Source organism: Panthera uncia, chromosome C2 (genome assembly GCF_023721935.1).
Source record: "Panthera uncia isolate 11264 chromosome C2, Puncia_PCG_1.0, whole genome shotgun sequence".
Taxonomy (NCBI): Eukaryota; Metazoa; Chordata; class Mammalia; order Carnivora; family Felidae; genus Panthera; species Panthera uncia.
Genome location: NC_064810.1, coordinates 129,908,714 through 129,925,086, shown reverse-complemented (window position 1 = coordinate 129,925,086; position 16,373 = coordinate 129,908,714). Strand labels below are relative to the sequence as shown.

Here is a 16,373-nt window from a genome sequence, read left to right as displayed (position 1 = left end):
AATCTGCCAGCATCTGTCACCTAGGCTCAGCCCATTCTGTTTCCCTCTGAGGACTCTGGACAAGAGGCCCTGTTGGTGGCCCCTGGAAAGGCCATGTTCATGCCCACTCTAAGCCCTGGGCCAGAGTAGTTTCCCTCACCCACCTGCCCTCTCCCTGTGGTGTCTGGGCCCGGGGCTGAATAGTACAGTGTAAAGAATCCACGCTTTGGGGCATGCAGCCAGCTTTGTGTTCTAGCTCTGCAGCCTTGGGCAGATTACCTCAATTGCCTTTATCAGCCCTGGTTTCTTCATGTGTCACATGGAGATAGTAACACCTACCTCATGGAGTTGCTGTGAGGCTTTCAAAAAATGTACAAGTACATATGTACAAGTGCAATAGATGTTTAGTGAACAGTGGCTGATGTTGGTATTTCCATCCCGTAAGGTCAGAATTGCCTCAGACTCTTTCATGAACCCCCCCTTGAGGACTAAAGGCAAACTTTTCTCTTACCTTCCTAATTTCTTACCTTTTACTTCCCTTCATGAGGCTCTCTTGATTAATTATATCTCTCCGTTATTCTTGATTACGATGAATAATATAATAACATGGACCTTTTATTATACATGCTTCTTGTCTGTCTTGAGACTCCCACTAGAAGTTAAGTCCCTGGGGGCTAGAAATTTCTTACATTTGATTCACACTGAATCCCCAACTCCTAGATCTTTGCCTGGAGCACAGTAGGAACTGGGTAAATATTTGTTGAATGAATGAATGAGTCCTCTGACCTCTCTCTTACCTTCCCGAATCATTCTTTCTCTGTTTCCATCTTCTCCAGTTTAGCCTTTTGCCTCCACTTCCTGGGGACATGCATGTGTTTGTGAAACATCACAGTTATATTGGGTAACTCTGTATATAAGGAAACAGGTAATCACATAATCCATGATAACTCGATGGAAAATTTTTTCTCTCTAGTGCTTAAAAAAAAAAGTCACCTGTTCTTATCCAAGATTGTATAGCTATATATTTGGCCTTGCAGGCCACCCTTTCTCTGTGGGCTGAGTATTTTTAAAGCACTTTAAGACTAAGGAGTGGAGTAATATGGAACGCTGTGGCTCCCAGTTTATGCAGTTTGTTCCATGATAGCCTACAGGACGGAGAACTTCCTGGTTACAGGAATTACACGGACCCCAAAGCAGCATGGACTGCAGTCCCCGTGTATGTCCTTTGTGTCATAGCGTATTGTTTCCTAAAAGTCTGTAATTCTAAAAGGCTCCTCAGCGGCTTCCGATTATTGTTTATCTTGGCCAATATCTCCCTTCCCACGATGCCATGGGAGGATGCATCATTATATGTGACACAGGCAGTGCCCTTTCCCACCCTTTACCTCAGAGCCTTGGTCAGCATCTGCCTATCGATGTGTTAGGAATGGTCCTGTTCTAGGGCCTTGCCAAACAACACAGCCACATGCCATAGAAAGGTATGATTGCTGCCTCCAGCTGGACAGAGACTAGATCATTTGAAAATGATGCTTTGTCTTTACCTTGAACCAAATCAAATTGTGAGGGCAGCCCTTCCTCTGTACTCCATCTAATCTCCTAGAAGATAAGAAGAACCACTGTCTCTAAGTGGGGCTGTGCTGGATGTGATGTGATGAGGCAGTGGGGTTTAGGTAAGGGGGAGGCAGGGGAACTGGGGTGGTAATGTTCTTCCAATAAATATTTAAAAATAAAATTTTGCAATGAACACATGGTAAGTTCAAACAGTGGTTAACTAGAAACATGCATTTGGACTGGCTAGAAGAGAATGAAGTGAATTCAACTAAGTTTCTGGGGTTCACCCTAGGGGAAATCTGGGGTAAACTCACCGCCTGACCTTCAAAAGTGGGGCTAAGATCTGTTATGTTCTTTGGTGGCTTTATTCTTTTGAGTTCATACCTTTCTGTCGTCCTTGAAATAAGTAACACCAGGAAACTGGCTTTGCTTGGGAATCAGGATGTTTTCCCTCCTTACAGGTTTCAGTTCAAGAACCATCACTCCTCGGTTGTCGTAAACCATTGGGAGATCTCCTCTGAAGTCTCCAGCCCTCCCTAACTTCCTACCATAAAAGATTTCCTGTCCTCCCTACCAAGAGTGTGCTTTCGCATCTTCAGAGCTGAACGATTCTTGGACTCACAGCATTTCTAGGTCCAGTTCCAGGTAAAGATGAGGTTGATTGATGTTCCCTTGGAGAACAAGTCCAGGCCTGGGAGCGCTGATGACCTCTGGCTCAGTGTACCAGCACGAGGGTTCAGGTCCAGTCTTGCTGGTAATCACTCCACCTGCCAGTGACCCGATGTCTGCTGCTGTCACCAGAGCCTCCCATAAGCCTTAGTTTTCTTATCTGTAAAATAGGAATTACAAGTCTAATCTCACTGTTGTTCACTGCATGAACAACAAATGGGGGAAAATGATAAAAAAAGATTTTATAAAAAAATAAAGCCCTACATTGTAATTATTTATCTAGCACATCAGTAATGTATTTATTGTATAGAACCTAGATAAGAAGAAAAGGGGGAATCAAATAAGAATTAAATAAAAATGGGTTTGAGAGTCAAATACTTTGAGAGGTAAGAGCAAGTAAAACGGTTTCTTTACTACAGGACGCGCCAGTGGCTTTAGTATACTTATATATATTGTAAATTTCCAAGAGGAGCATAAAGTAGACAGTGTTTCTCAATTTATGGGAACTCCTCTACCTTGTAAAAATGGAATATCTCTTACAGTGGGAGCACCTCTAGCACAGTTTGAGAAACACTGAATTGGGTAAGATTATTGGTGTTATTGTGATTGCATCCAGGTAGTTCGAGGCCAACTCAGTGCAAATCTCTTCCCTGAAAGTGAGGACAGCAAGCTCCCTGCCCTGGGATTAGAACTGCAGATTCAAGGCCTTGGTGAGTCTAATTCGTCTAATTAGACTTACTCGTTCTTCTGGTTCTCTGCTGGGTCTTTCTGTTGCATCTCGAGGCTCCATGGGTTCTGGCTCTGATTTCAGCTTGAGTTGTCAGAGGACAGGGAGCTGTGAGGAGGGACTTTCCCTGGGCCTCTCAGTTGCCCTGTCTTATCTCTCTCCTGCTGGTGCAGCTGCCAGCAGGAGGTGGCCAGGGCCTTAGCATAACTGAATCATCGTTAATTCCAGGCCAGAACATGCTCAGAGATCTGTTCTCTGGCAGGACCAATCAAAATGTTCTATCTGTTCCTCTCAGCACGTCGGCAGGGACTTGTTGGATCTCATACATGGAGAAAAGACACCTTTTATTCCCCCCCTTCCTTCCTTCCTTACTCCTAAGATTGCCAAGACTCTAATTCTGCTAAAAAATATATCTTTTAAGTTACAAATTAAGTTACACTCATTGCAAAAATTTCCAATACAAATATGTGTAAGAGTAAAGAGGGAATTTCCCTCCATCTCTTATCCTACATACTGCCATCCCCAAGTGTGAAATGTGTATTATTTTAGATCTTTCTCTCTGCACATATACATAATTGATAAATAGATTTGCTTGTTTGTTCAGATGTTTGGTCAGATGCACTGCACCTTTGCAGTTTTAGTCAGTAATATTCTCTGGACAGCCTTCCATGTCCATGCATAAATGTAAACTATCTTTGCCTCATTTTTTTAAAGTCAAGCTTATTGCAGGAAAATTCACATAAAACTCACCCTTTTTAAGAGTACGGTTTGACGTGTTTTGACAAAGGAGGCAAACAACCACTCCAGTCAAGATAAAGAACATCCCCCATCACCACCAAAAGTTCCCTTTGTAGCTGATTCTCACGACCGTTAACTCTTGGTCACCACTGATCTGTTCTCCATCCGGTAGTGTTGCCTTTTCCAGAATGCCTTATAGATGGAGTTATGCAGTATGTAGCCTTTTGTGGTGTTGGCTTTAGCATAATGCATTTGAGATTCATCCCGATGACTTGTTTCTGCCGTGTAGTATGGTATTATACACAACTGGTTACACCAGTAGATGGCCATTTGGGTTGTTTCTAGTTTTTCATTATTACAAAGAAAGTAGTTATGAACATTCACGTACAAGTCTTTGGGTGGATATACGGTTTCATTTCTATGAGTAGAATTGTTGTGTGGTAGAGTAAGTGCATATTTAACTTTAAAGGAAACTGCCAAACTGTTTTCCCAAGCGGTTGCACCATTCTGCATTCCCAGTAGCAATGTGTGAGAGGTCCAGCAGCTCCACATCCTTACTAACACTTGGAAATGTCTGTCTTTTTAAACTTAGCCATTCTAGTAGTATGTAGTGGCGTTTCATTAAGGTTTTAGTTTACATTTCTCTAATGACTAATGATGTTGAATATCTTTTCATGTGCTCATTTGCCATTCACGTATCTCCTTTGGTGAAGTATCTATTTACACCTTTTGCCCTTTTCTTTTAATTGGCTTGCTTTATTATTTTTGACTTGTAAAGTTCTTTAGATATTCTGAATATGCATCCTTTATCATATATGTGTTTTGCAAATATTTACTTATCGTCTTTGGCTTGTCTTTTCTTTTTTAGAGAGGTTTTTTTTTTTAATGTTTATTTATTTTTGAGAGAGAGAGAGAGAAACAGAGTGCAAGCAGGGGAGGGGCAGAGAGAGAGGGAGACAAAGAATCTGAAGCAGGCTCTAGGCTCTGAGCTGTCAGCACAGAACCCAGCGTGGGGCTCAAACCCACAAACTGCAAGATCATGACCTGAGCAGAAATCAGACATTCAGTCAACTGAGCCACCCAGGTGCCCTGCCCTGCCTTGCCTTTTCTTTTCTTCTTTATTGTTTGTTTATTTTTGAGACAGGGAGAGAGAGCACGTTTATGAGTGGGGCATGGGAAGAGAGGATCTGAAGCAGGCTCTGTGCTGACAGCAGAGAGCCCGATGCAGGGCTCAAACTCATGGACCACGAGATTATGACCTGAGCCAAAGTCAGACGCTTAACTGACTGAGCCACCCAGGTACCCAGGTGCTCATTTTGGCTTGTCATTTCAATTTAACATTGGTTTTCATAGAGCAGAAGTTTAAAATTTTTGATCAAGTCCAGTTTAACATTTTTCTTAAATGCTTCATGCATTTTATGTCCTAATATTTAAAATACTTTTTTTCATAGAACCCAAGGGTCAAATGGTGATTACCAGGGGCTGGAGAAGATGGGGGAAATGGAGAGACATTGGTCAGAGGGTACAAAGTTTCAGTTATATAGGATGAATAATAACATATAGCATGGGGGTTACGGTTACCAATACTGTTTTGGTGCAGTGGAAATTTCTAAGAGAGTAGTTTTTAAGTGTTTTCACTAGAAAAAAGGTAACTATATGAGTTGACAGATATGTTCATTGTCTTGACTGCAGTAATCATTTCACAAAATATATGTGTACCAAAACATGCCGTATATCTTAAATATATGCCATTTTTATTTAAGAAAAAAATTTTAATTTGAAGAGAAATCTTTGCCTAGCCCAAGGTCACTAAGATTTTCTTGTGTTTTCTTCTGGAAGTTTAATGATTTTCTCTCTTAAGTCTATGATCCATTTTGAGATAATTTTTATGTATGGGGTAAAGTAAGAGTTAAGAATAATTTTTGTTTGTTCTGCATATGGAAGACTGATTTTTCTTACCATTTCTTCCCAAATATTGCTGATTTTTCCAGCAATATTTGTTGCAAAGACTACTTTCTTCTTTGTAATGACTGTATAATGTTTCACTGAAGAGAAGTCCTATGATTTATTCAACCAATCTCATACTCATTGAAAGTTAGGCTGTTTCAGACCTGAGGCTGTAACGAACATCCTTGCACCTCAACCCCTGGGCAGTTGAATGAGTATTTCTGTGGAATACTGAATCAAACGACACATGTGTATGTCATGTGTTGATGAGTACCATCAGATTGCCTATCTGTATACCATACATTCCTACCTACGAGGCCTGTGAGAGAAAGCTCTAGCTTTGACTGGCTTTGTTGGTATAAGCCTTTCACAAATCTCAAATAATTTCCTTCTAGGTAATCTAATAGCCTGTGTTATTAGATTCTGAAAGATTGAGAGCCCTTCCAGGAGAGTTTGAAGAAAGATAACTTATCAGTCAGTTAGGGTAACCCTATAAGAAATAGACTCATAAAATACACAGTACATGGGAAATGGAAATTTACAAAGAGCTGTTTCATAACTATTGGGGCTTATAAATACCTCTGTGCTGGGGCCTCCCCAGAGGGTAGAGGTGACTCGCCCCCCAGTGGCCTGAATGTGTATATGCAGCCTCTCCTATGCAGGCTCTAATTCTGCGTGGCTGGCTGTCCACATTCCCTCTCACTTTCTCCCCATACTTACCAAAGTCCTTTCTTGTACCAGGCCTGGGCCAGCCAGCTACTGTCTGTGCAAAGGCACAAAGGGGTGCTGGGTAATGCAGTTTGTTTAGTGTGGCTGGAGCATAAAACTATGCCATTTTCTTTCTTTTCTTTTCTTTTCTTTTCTTTTCTTTTCTTTTCTTTTCATCCTGTGGTGGTATGATTTGATCAAATTAACTGACATTGTTGAGGATTAGGTGGCAAGGACTGTCCTGGGGTACACAGAGCTATGGGACCGTCCTCTATCTCTGGAGACATTAACACAAGTTAAATAGCAATGCAAGGTGGTTTAGAAGCAGCTCAAAAACAATAGCAGGTGTTGCAGGCATGACATATTGACCCACTTTATGCCAACAGCAGTGGTGAGAACTGTGTGCTGAGAGAAGGAAGAAATCACTCTTGCTTCACAGGAGGGATCTGAGCTAGATGGTGAAAGTTCAGATTCTGGCAGCAGGTTACTCAAGAGTTACCTTCTTCCCAGGTAGCACGTTCTCCAAAGACCGCTGCTGGGACTATAGGTTTCAAAAGTTAACAAGAACAAGTCTGAGAATTTCCTAGTGGGGTTTAGCCAACAATCACAGATCCTTCTGTTAAATAGTTTGGGAATAGCTAAATGGGGGTACCATGAAGCTGTCCTGTTAAAAATTTTTAAGTTTGGGTCACCTGGGTGGCTCAGTCAGTTAAGCGTCCGACTTCGGCTGAGGTCATGATCTCAGGGTTCATAAGTTTGAGCCCCATTTTGGGCTCTGTGCTGACAGCTCAGAGCCTGGAGCCTGCTTCAGATTCTGTGTCTCCCTCTCTCTGCCCCATCCCTGCTCGTACTCTGTCTCTCTCTGTCTCTCTCAAATATAAAATAAAACATAAAAAATAAAATAAAAAAATTTTAAGTTTATTTATTTATTTTGAGAGAGAGAGAGAGCACGTGCACAAGTTGGGAAGGGGCAGAGAGAATCCCAAGCAGGCTCTGCATCACCAGCTCAGAGCCTGACGTGGGGCTTGAACCCACAAACTATGAGATCATGACGTGAGCTGAAATTACCTGACTTAACTGACTGAGCCACCCAGGCACCCCGTCCTGTTAATTTTGAATATAACCTAAGTATATTCTTCAAGCTTTCAAAAGATTTCCTTATAAGCCCCTTATCGTTACCTATGACCGTACAATAAATCATTCTAAAACAACAGCCATTTTATATGCTCATGAATCCATATTCTGGGCTGGGTTCATTTGGGCTGTTCTTCAGCTGTGACTGCCATCGTCATCTGGTGACCCACATGGTCTGGCTTCCCTCACGTGGCTGTTGCCTCATCTGAGATGGCCAGACAGGGGCTGGCTGCTTCCCCCTCCCTGCTGCTATCCGATGGTTCAGACTCTCCTATGTGGTAGCTTTATGGGACAGCTTCTAGAAGGCAAAGGCAGAGCTGCCGGGCCCGTTAGGGCCTCAGCCTGGAAGTGGTACAGTGTCACTTCTGCCACACTGTACTAGTCAAAGCCAATGACAAGCCCAGCCCAGTTGAATGGGGGTGGAAACAGACTCCAGCTCTTGCCGGGGAGAGTGGCTCACGTGCACAGGGACGGGACGGATTTTCAGTGGCCATCATCATCCCCAGTCCACCACAGCTCCCTGCATTTCATTTTTGCTGTCTGCATACACAGATTTTACCTCATCTGTGATCCATCCGTGTTACCTCATTTAACCTTTCCGGCATACCTTTAAAGGGAACACCGCCTCCATTTTATGATGAGAAAACTGAGGCTCAGAGATGGCAAACACTCGGCTGCTGTCACAGCAGAGCTGGGAGGCGGACGAGACTGGTGCGAAAGCCGGGGAGCCTTGCCTTACGCTCTGCCTCCCCCAGAGATGAGGAAAGGTGCTCTTCCCCAAGGACGCCCACCCCAGAGGCCAGGAACTCCCAAACCACTCCCAAACAAACTCCCACGGGGCCCCGGGAGTACGTTATGTGCATTAAAGCCAACTGGGCAACTCTGTAGATCATTATTTTAATAATCTAAGGATCTCTGTAACAGGCTTCATAAACTCATAAGGGGTATTCATTTAAGGACGCGGCACTTTTTACTTGGATTTTGCCAAAGATCAAGTCACTGATGCTCTTTCTCCAAGTGTAATTTGATAATCATTCACTTTCTGTCTTTTCACTTATTTTGCTGTGGATGAGATAGAAGGGTGCTGCTTCTGCAGGGAGAACAAACACTTTCTCCTGGAGAAAGCTGTTTGAGAAAATCCACCTCCCCCGTTTTATTGGACGATTAAAGAAAAATAATCCAAGGTCAACTTTGCATTTGTCACCGAGCAGGTAAAAGTGTCACAGGCTGACAGCAGAGGGATTTGTGTCTGTGGAAATTCAGTGATTCTGTGGTGCTGTTGGACACCTCCGTTCCGAGCAGGCAGCTGCTGGGGGGTAATTGGGGATCTGACTGCCTTTGAGGACTGCTTCTAGTGAACGTTTGAGACTCAACTGCCTTTTCACCGCCTCTTCAGTAGCCACTCACCTCAGTCTCCAAAACAGAAGTTCTGACATAGTATTTTAATGTGGGCATTTGATTCAGTGCGGGAGATAAATATAACCCTGTGTAGTACGGAGAAGGTTTAATGGGAAATGGTTGGCATTCTTTCTTGGTAAAGGCATGGGGAAAGGAGAGGGAGACTGGAGAGAGAGGGAGAGGGGGAGGGGGAGGGGGGAGAGAGAGGCGCAAACAGCAGTGAGGAAGACAAAGGCAGAGATAAGCAAGGCTTCCCGAGCAGCCTTGCCCAGAGAACTTGACACTTGCCAGACCCCAGCCAGCATGGTTGTCCTGAATCCAGTGACTTTGGGAATCTATCTGCAGCTTTTCTTCCGCTTTATCGTGTCTCAGCCTACTTTCATCAACAGCGTCCTCCCAATTTCAGCAGGTAAATGATGACCACACTTTCCTCTCTTTCATCCATTGGGGGCAGGGTGGGGGGGAGGGTGGAAGATTATTTTGCAGTGTGTCCTGATATTTTCCCCCTTCTGCTCTTGGTGGAAGGAGGCTGGAGGGAGACAGCCACCCCAGCAGCTTCCTGTCACCCGAGCTGTCTCAGAAGCTCGCTCCGTCCTTGTTCCAAGTGGCCCCCACCCAGCTGCTCAAAGCCAGAGACCCTTTTAAAAATGGTTTCTGCCTCTCCCACTTCTCCCCACTTGCTGCGTGGTTTCACTTTGGGAATTGTGGGGAGCTTAAAAGAGACACAGAGGAGAGCATGGAAGGGAGAAGTGAGCCCCAGACATTTCTGTGAACACATCCCCAACCCCTTCTGAAGGGGGCTTGACTCAAGGGGGATGTCGTGGAGCAAATACGCCTCCGCTGAGCTCTTCCCTTTCTGTCCCAGCAGGGAAAAGGGGAATCCAGTGATTCGCCCGTGGGCAGGGACCCTTGCAGCCTCAGGACTAGGTCTCCCATTTTTCCAGCCCTGGCTGCTTTCCTGTTGTGCCTTCTTCCCGCGGTGAGACTTCTGCCCAAATAGGGCAGCTGGAGGTCGTGGGAGACGGGAGATTTCTGAGGGGATGTGGAGGGTTCCAGAGTGCCCCTGGCCTGGCCTAGAGTGGACTGTGTCTGTCAGAGGTAGGGCTGGGTGATTTGGGGAAGAGGGCTTTTTAAGCTGACCTGCCAAACTTCTCTGAGGGCAGCAGGCACCAGATTGCCCTCGTCCTGTCTGACCCAGAGCAGGGGAAGTATTGTGTTACTGGCATGGCCTATTTAAACCTTTCTGAGGAAACTCAAATGTTTCCGGAGGGCTTGAGGGAGCCAGGCAGACCCCCCAGTTTTGCTGCCTGTCCCGTTATAGCCCCCCTCAATTCACCTCAGCCGCCCCTGGCTTCCCCCCTCTCCCCCAGCAGAGGCGGTTTCAGTCATGCCCTCCAACTTGAATCTCACAAATACTTTCACGCAGGCAGACATTTCATTCTCACTGCCTTTGCTGAAAACACAGGCTCTCAGAGAGGACATGTCTCAGAATCCAGACCCCAGCCCCTCTCTGTTCATAAAATCAGTTCAGCAACGTGTTGTGCGGCCAGGCCTGCCCGCATCTGTGGGCCCTGAGGGAAGGGCTCGGAGAAGGGCACAGGGTAATTATGAAAATGGGAGAAGCTGAAGGAGAGGACAGGGGAACTTGTTGGGAGGTGAAGAGTAGGGAGGGTAGGAAAGGTGGGTGGTTGTGTCACCACGCCTGTATGACAATATGCCCCCACAAATTCTAGCTGGGAGCGCCACACTTCTGGGAGCTGGTGGCTCATGATCCTTCTATTTAAGGGGGGGCAGCTGGATAGTTCATTCGGTCTGATCCAGTGGGTTCTTAACCTTATTTAGGTAACAGAGTCCTTTGAGAATCTGCTGAAGGCTCCAGACTTAAGGAAACTCTGGCTTCTGGTTCTAGCCCTGCCTCTGATGGGCTCTGACTTCTGGGAGACAGTCGGCATTCGACTGTAAGCATCATGTGGGCAGGGACTGTCTTGTATGTTATCATTGGTTCCCCAGGGTCAGAGCAGGCCTTGGCACATGGTAGGTGCACAATAAATATTTGATGAATGAGTGAGTGAATGGAAGAATAATAATTCTTCTCATCTGTAGATTGGGGCTTGCCTTCATTTTATATCATTTAATTTAGATAGACTCAGATGGCTACTAGGTTCTGAAAACTAGAGAGAAAAGAACCTCTGATTTTTTGTTTTTTAACTCCTTGCCCTAGAGACACTGCTGGTGCAGTGTAGACATCTTTTAGGTAGGACATTGTATAGATTGTAGCAGTCAAGGTAACAACAGGAAAAAGAAGCACTTCAGATGGTTCAGATGAAGATTTGAACGAAGGGACCACTTTCAGAGGTGTGAGTGGGGTTAAGGGAGCCAACAGGGAAAGTTGAGGAATTAGTAACTCGGGAAGTCTTTACCACGCTTTTGCTTAAAAAGGCAAGAGGAAGGGGCGCCTGGGTGGCTCAGTCGGTTGAGCGTCCGACTTCAGCTCAGGTCACAATCTCACGGTTTGTGAGTTTGAGCCCCGCGTCAGGCTCTGGGCTGATGGCTCGGAGCCTGGAGCCTGCTTCCGATTCTGTGTCTCCCTCTCTCTCTGCCCCTCCCCCATTCATGCTCTGTCTCAAAAATAAATAAACATTAAAAAAAAAATTTAAAAAAAAAGGCAAGAGGAAGAGGGGCACCTGGGTGGCTCAGTCAGTTGAGTGTCCACCGTCGGCTCAGGTCATGATCTCATGGTTTGTGAGTTCAAGCCCCACATAGGGCTGTCTGCTCTCAGCCTGTCAATGCAGAGCCCACTTCGGATCATCTGTCCCCTTCTCTCTGCCCCCTTCCCACCCCCCTGCTTGCGCTCTCCCCAAAATCAATAAATATTAAAAAGAAAAGAAAAGAAAAAGGAAAGGCAAGAGGAAGAAATAGGGAAATTGATCCTAAGAAGATTTGGAACCTTGGAGGAGGGGCCATTGAACAGGAGCTATGACCACAGAAGGACCCAAAGCAGGGAGAAAATAGACAAGAAGTACCCCAACCTCTCTCTACTCCAATCTAGCTACCTCTTTTTTTTGTTATTTTATTTTATTTATTTTTGAAGGAGAGAGAGAGATAGAGAGAGAGAGAGAGTGTGTGTGTGTGTGTGTGTGTGTGTGTGTGTGTGTGAGTGGGGGAGGGGCAGAGAGAGAGAAGGAGACACAGAATCTGAAGCAGGCTCCAGGCTCTGCGCTGTCAGCACAGAGCCTGACGCGGGGCTTGAACTATGAGCTGTGAGATCATGACCTGAAGCGCAGTCAGATGCTTAACTGCCGGAGCCACCCAGGTGCCTCAGCTCCTCTTGCAGTGCCTGCCATTGGCCAAACCCAGCCTGAAGCTAGGGGGCAGGGGGAGCCTCTGGATACAATCTATGGCAATTAGCTTCTGGGGCACAGAGTGAGAGGGAGGGGTGGGAACGTGGAATGGCTAGCTCATACATCCACTGGCACTTCCTGATGAATTTCTAATTTTTTTTGATGCTTATTTTTGAGAGAGAGAATGAGTGGGGGAGGGGCAGAGAGAGGGGCACAGAATCTGAAGCAGGCTCCAGGCTCTGAGCTGTCAGCACAGAGCCCGACACGGTGCTCAAATCCGTGAGAGATTTGAATCATGACCTGAGCTGAAGTCAGACACTCAACTGACTGAGCCACCCAGGCACCCCTGCCTGATGAATTTCTAAATCCAGATCTTCTGGTTGTGAATGTGGTCCTTAGACATTTGGTAAAACAATGGAAGGGGCCACCTGGTTGGCTCAGTGAGTTGAGCATCAGACTCTTGATCTCAGGGTTGCAAGTTCAAGCCCCAGGTTGTACTCCATGTTGGGCGTGAAGCCTACTTAAAAAACAAACAAACAAACAAACAATGGGAGTGCGCCTAGGGAGAATCACTAAGGTAACAGTTCAATAGAGCAAAAAATATCTGCTTTCACCTGTAGAGTCTCTTGGCCTTGTTCCCACAATTAGTCACCATGGCTTCTTCATAACACAGTTCAGAAATAAACTTCTGCCCTGAAATGAGAACTGTTCTTTGACACAGGATCACTTTAATCCTTTGAAAATATTTTCCAATAATTTGGTGTAAAATATTCTATGTTCAGAATCTTATAGATTCTTACTCTTCTGAGGAAGACAAGCCCTATGCTCGTAGACACAAGGGCCACCCACCATACCTTAGTGAGCACCTACTATGTGCCTAGCACTGGGCTAAGTGGTACAGAGGACACAGAGACAAGTCGGATGCTGCCTCTGCTCTGGGGGAATTTGTGAACATCCGCTGTTGAAACACAGGCAGCATGTGCTACATGGCCCAGCAAGGGTGTGATGGAGAAAGAGCTCTTACAGGCCTGTTGGGCAGTACTTTCCTTCAAAGCTGAGCCAGCCCTTCACTGTCTCCAGGAAGGACTGTATTCCCACAACTCCAGACACAGCACCAACTATCTAGACCAGAGAGAGGCTTACTGCCTAGCAAACTCCACTGCCGGGTCCCAGAGGAGAACCACAGAAGGGCGCAAAAAGCCTCAAAGAGGCCAGAATTGATGACAGAACGCCCAGTGTTAAAGCACATGCATTTGATACACAGAAAACTAGTTCTGACTCTTCCTCCAAGTCTATTAATTGTCGCTTTGGATACCGTTCGAGCAGGCTTAGATAGCAGGCTTCTGGAAGGGTGGTGTGGCACATTAGGTTGGGGAGGGTGAGTTCATGCTTACGATGGACACCATGACAACAACAAAAAAAGCTGACCAAAGTGATTACAAGAAAAATGGCCAATCGGCAGGGAATAGTTCTGAGATCAAAAAGAATAGCAGACCGGAATTATTTCTAGAGCCCCTGTTCTGTAGGTAACCCCTGAGGGCACCATTGACTTATGACACATTAACTGTTTCTCACTATTATGAGCATGAATGGCCCAGTGAAGACTGAATTGTGTACACTTAATTTTGTTTAAAAAGGCAGATAAGTGTCAGGTATGTTTTAGAATGATTTCTCTTGAACATGGCCTTAAAATTTTAAGTGTCAGGAGCCGTAATTTTGGGATATTGTGTTAACTATCGCTGAGTAATAAAGCATCCTAACACTCAGTGGCTTACATAACAATCATTTATCACTGAAGTTCACGTGTTTGTGGGCCAACCAAGGTCAGCTGATCTAGCCTGGGCTTGGCAGGCCCTGGCTGGGCTCGCTATGGGTCTGTGGATTGACTCAGCTCCAATATCCATTCACAGATATAGCTCAGTGGTTGTACAATTTCTAGAATGTGGTGGCACAGACCCAAGGACAATATTTATAGAAGGGCAGACCTTGCACACACTTCGATTTATGTAATTCTCATAGCACCTCTGGGATGGGTGTGGCGAGACTCCCAGTTTTCAGCCGAGGAGGTGAAGGTTCAGAGAGGTTAAGTGACTTCCTCAAGATCACACAGCTGGTATAAAATAAGAGAGCTGGAGACGGGAATCCCATCCTCTGACTTTAAGTCCAGGGATTTTACTAACTTAGATCGATGTCCATGGACAAATAGTGATAGTAGCTTTTAAAGTCCTGCAGACTACCCTCCTACCCTCCAGAAACTCTCCTCTAGATTCTTTATTCTCCATTCCCTCCTACTTTCTCCTCAGCATATCAATGCCTAAAGGTCTTAGCAAAAGATTAAAGATTATTTTATAGTAAAGTGTGTAGGGCCTACCTACCTTACTCTCTCCTTTGAAGGTATTTGCATTTTGTTTGTTTGTTTGTTTGTTTGTTTGTTTTTAAATTCTACTTAGTTAACGTACAGCGCAGTATTGGTTTCAGGAGTAGAATTCAGTGATTCATCACTTACGTGTAATATCCAATGCTCATCACAACAAGTACCCTCCTTGGGGCACCTGGGTGGCTCAGTCGGTTGAGCGTCCGACTTCAGCTCAGGTCATGATCTCACGGTTCGTGGGTTCGAGCTCCGCCTCAGGCTCTGTGCTGACCGCTTGCTCGGAGCCTGGAGCCTGCTTCGGATTCTGTGTCTTCTTCTCTCTCTGCCCCTCCTTCGCTCACGCTTTGTCTCACTCACTCTGTTTCTCAAAAATAAATAAATGTAAAAAACAAAACAAAAATTTAACAAGTACCCTCCTTAATAGCCACCACCCATCTAGCCCACGGCCCCTCTATCTCCCTCCATCAACCCTCAGTTTGTTCTCTATCTTTAAGAGTCTCTTGTGGTTTGTTTCCCTCTCTCTTTTTTCCCCCTTCCATATATTCATCTGTTTTGCTTCTTAAAATTCCACATATGAGTGAAATTATATATTTGTCTTTCTCTGATTTATTTGGCTTACACAATACACTCTAGCTCCATCCACATTCTTGCAAATGACAAGATTTCATTCTTTTTGATGGCTGAGTACTGTTCCATTGTGTATATACCACATCTTCTTTATCCATCCATCAGTCGATGGACACTTGGGCTCTCTCCATAGTTTGGCTATTGTTGATAAAAAGGTATTTGCATTTTCATGGGGATTTAAACTAAAGGATGATCTAGTAAGATGAGCCTCAACTAGGGTATTTTGGGGGATGAAACCTTCTGGAATGAGGGGAATACTACTTCACGGACATTCTCTTCAGGTACTGTGAGCCCACCTATCCTATGCCTCCCCAGTACAGGATTTCCCAGGTAGGCGGGACTCCCACACCAGATGGTGAGAAGACCCCAATTCAGTCCCGTAGAATGCGATCATGTGGAAAAAAGTGAATACTGTCTGGGCACCAGAATCTTCTGTTGGTTACTGGGGTGTGACCCCGAGCAGGGTTTTTGTGGCCTAAAAGACCTGCTGTCCAGCTCTGCCCTGCCCTGCCTGGAAGCCAGCCAGGTCACCACTTGGGAACCGTTCATGTTCTTGGCAGTAGATTATGGGCCATTTATTTGTGTCTGATGGTGATCAGCTATTGTTTAATGTTCCATAATGCACTTCCTAACCATCTCCTCTGATTTAGCTTTTCATATTTCCTCTGGATAATGCAATCAGAGAGGGTTCTTAAATTAGAGGGCTCCCCATGGGTCCCAACCTCCCCCTTCACCTCACCCCAAGCCTCTGAATAAAGCAGTGGACTCAGCTGCAGCTCAGGTACAGAGAGAGCTGGGTATGAGATGGGAGGCTTTCCCTTCCGATATCCAGAGGCATGCCCCCACATCACCATCCACCTCGCTCACGCCTGCTTCCCCCAGATCCACAACCGCCACTGCCACAGCCACACAACAGCAGCACAGTCCCAGAATGAATAGAAAGCCCCTCTGGCTCCTGTGGGACCAAATAAGCTGGCGTCCCATCATCTTGAAATGTGGTTCACATTGTGAGTACTGACTCGTACTGCTCTTATAATTGGTACCAGTTATCCCCAAACCTCTCATTTTGCAAAGCATTTTCACAGCTCTGTTTGTATTTGCCCTGCACAGTAGTTTGAATCCTGAGCTAGTTGGTTATTAGCGTGTGTTGGGGGAAGGCCACTTCGCTGCAGTGAGCTTC

General features: G+C 45.4%; 1 protein-coding gene across 1 annotated transcript in view; it reads left to right on the top strand.

Annotated features, from left to right (window-relative positions):
* Positions 1–9,118: 9,118 nt before the first annotated feature.
* Positions 9,119–16,373, top strand: part of COLQ (collagen like tail subunit of asymmetric acetylcholinesterase) — a 77,274-nt gene continuing 70,019 nt past the window's right edge. Inside the window, exon 1 of the mRNA XM_049628847.1 lies at positions 9,119–9,260. Coding sequence (XP_049484804.1) covers positions 9,155–9,260 — 106 coding nt within the window. The 5' untranslated portion in view covers positions 9,119–9,154. The remainder of the gene's footprint in view (positions 9,261–16,373) is intronic.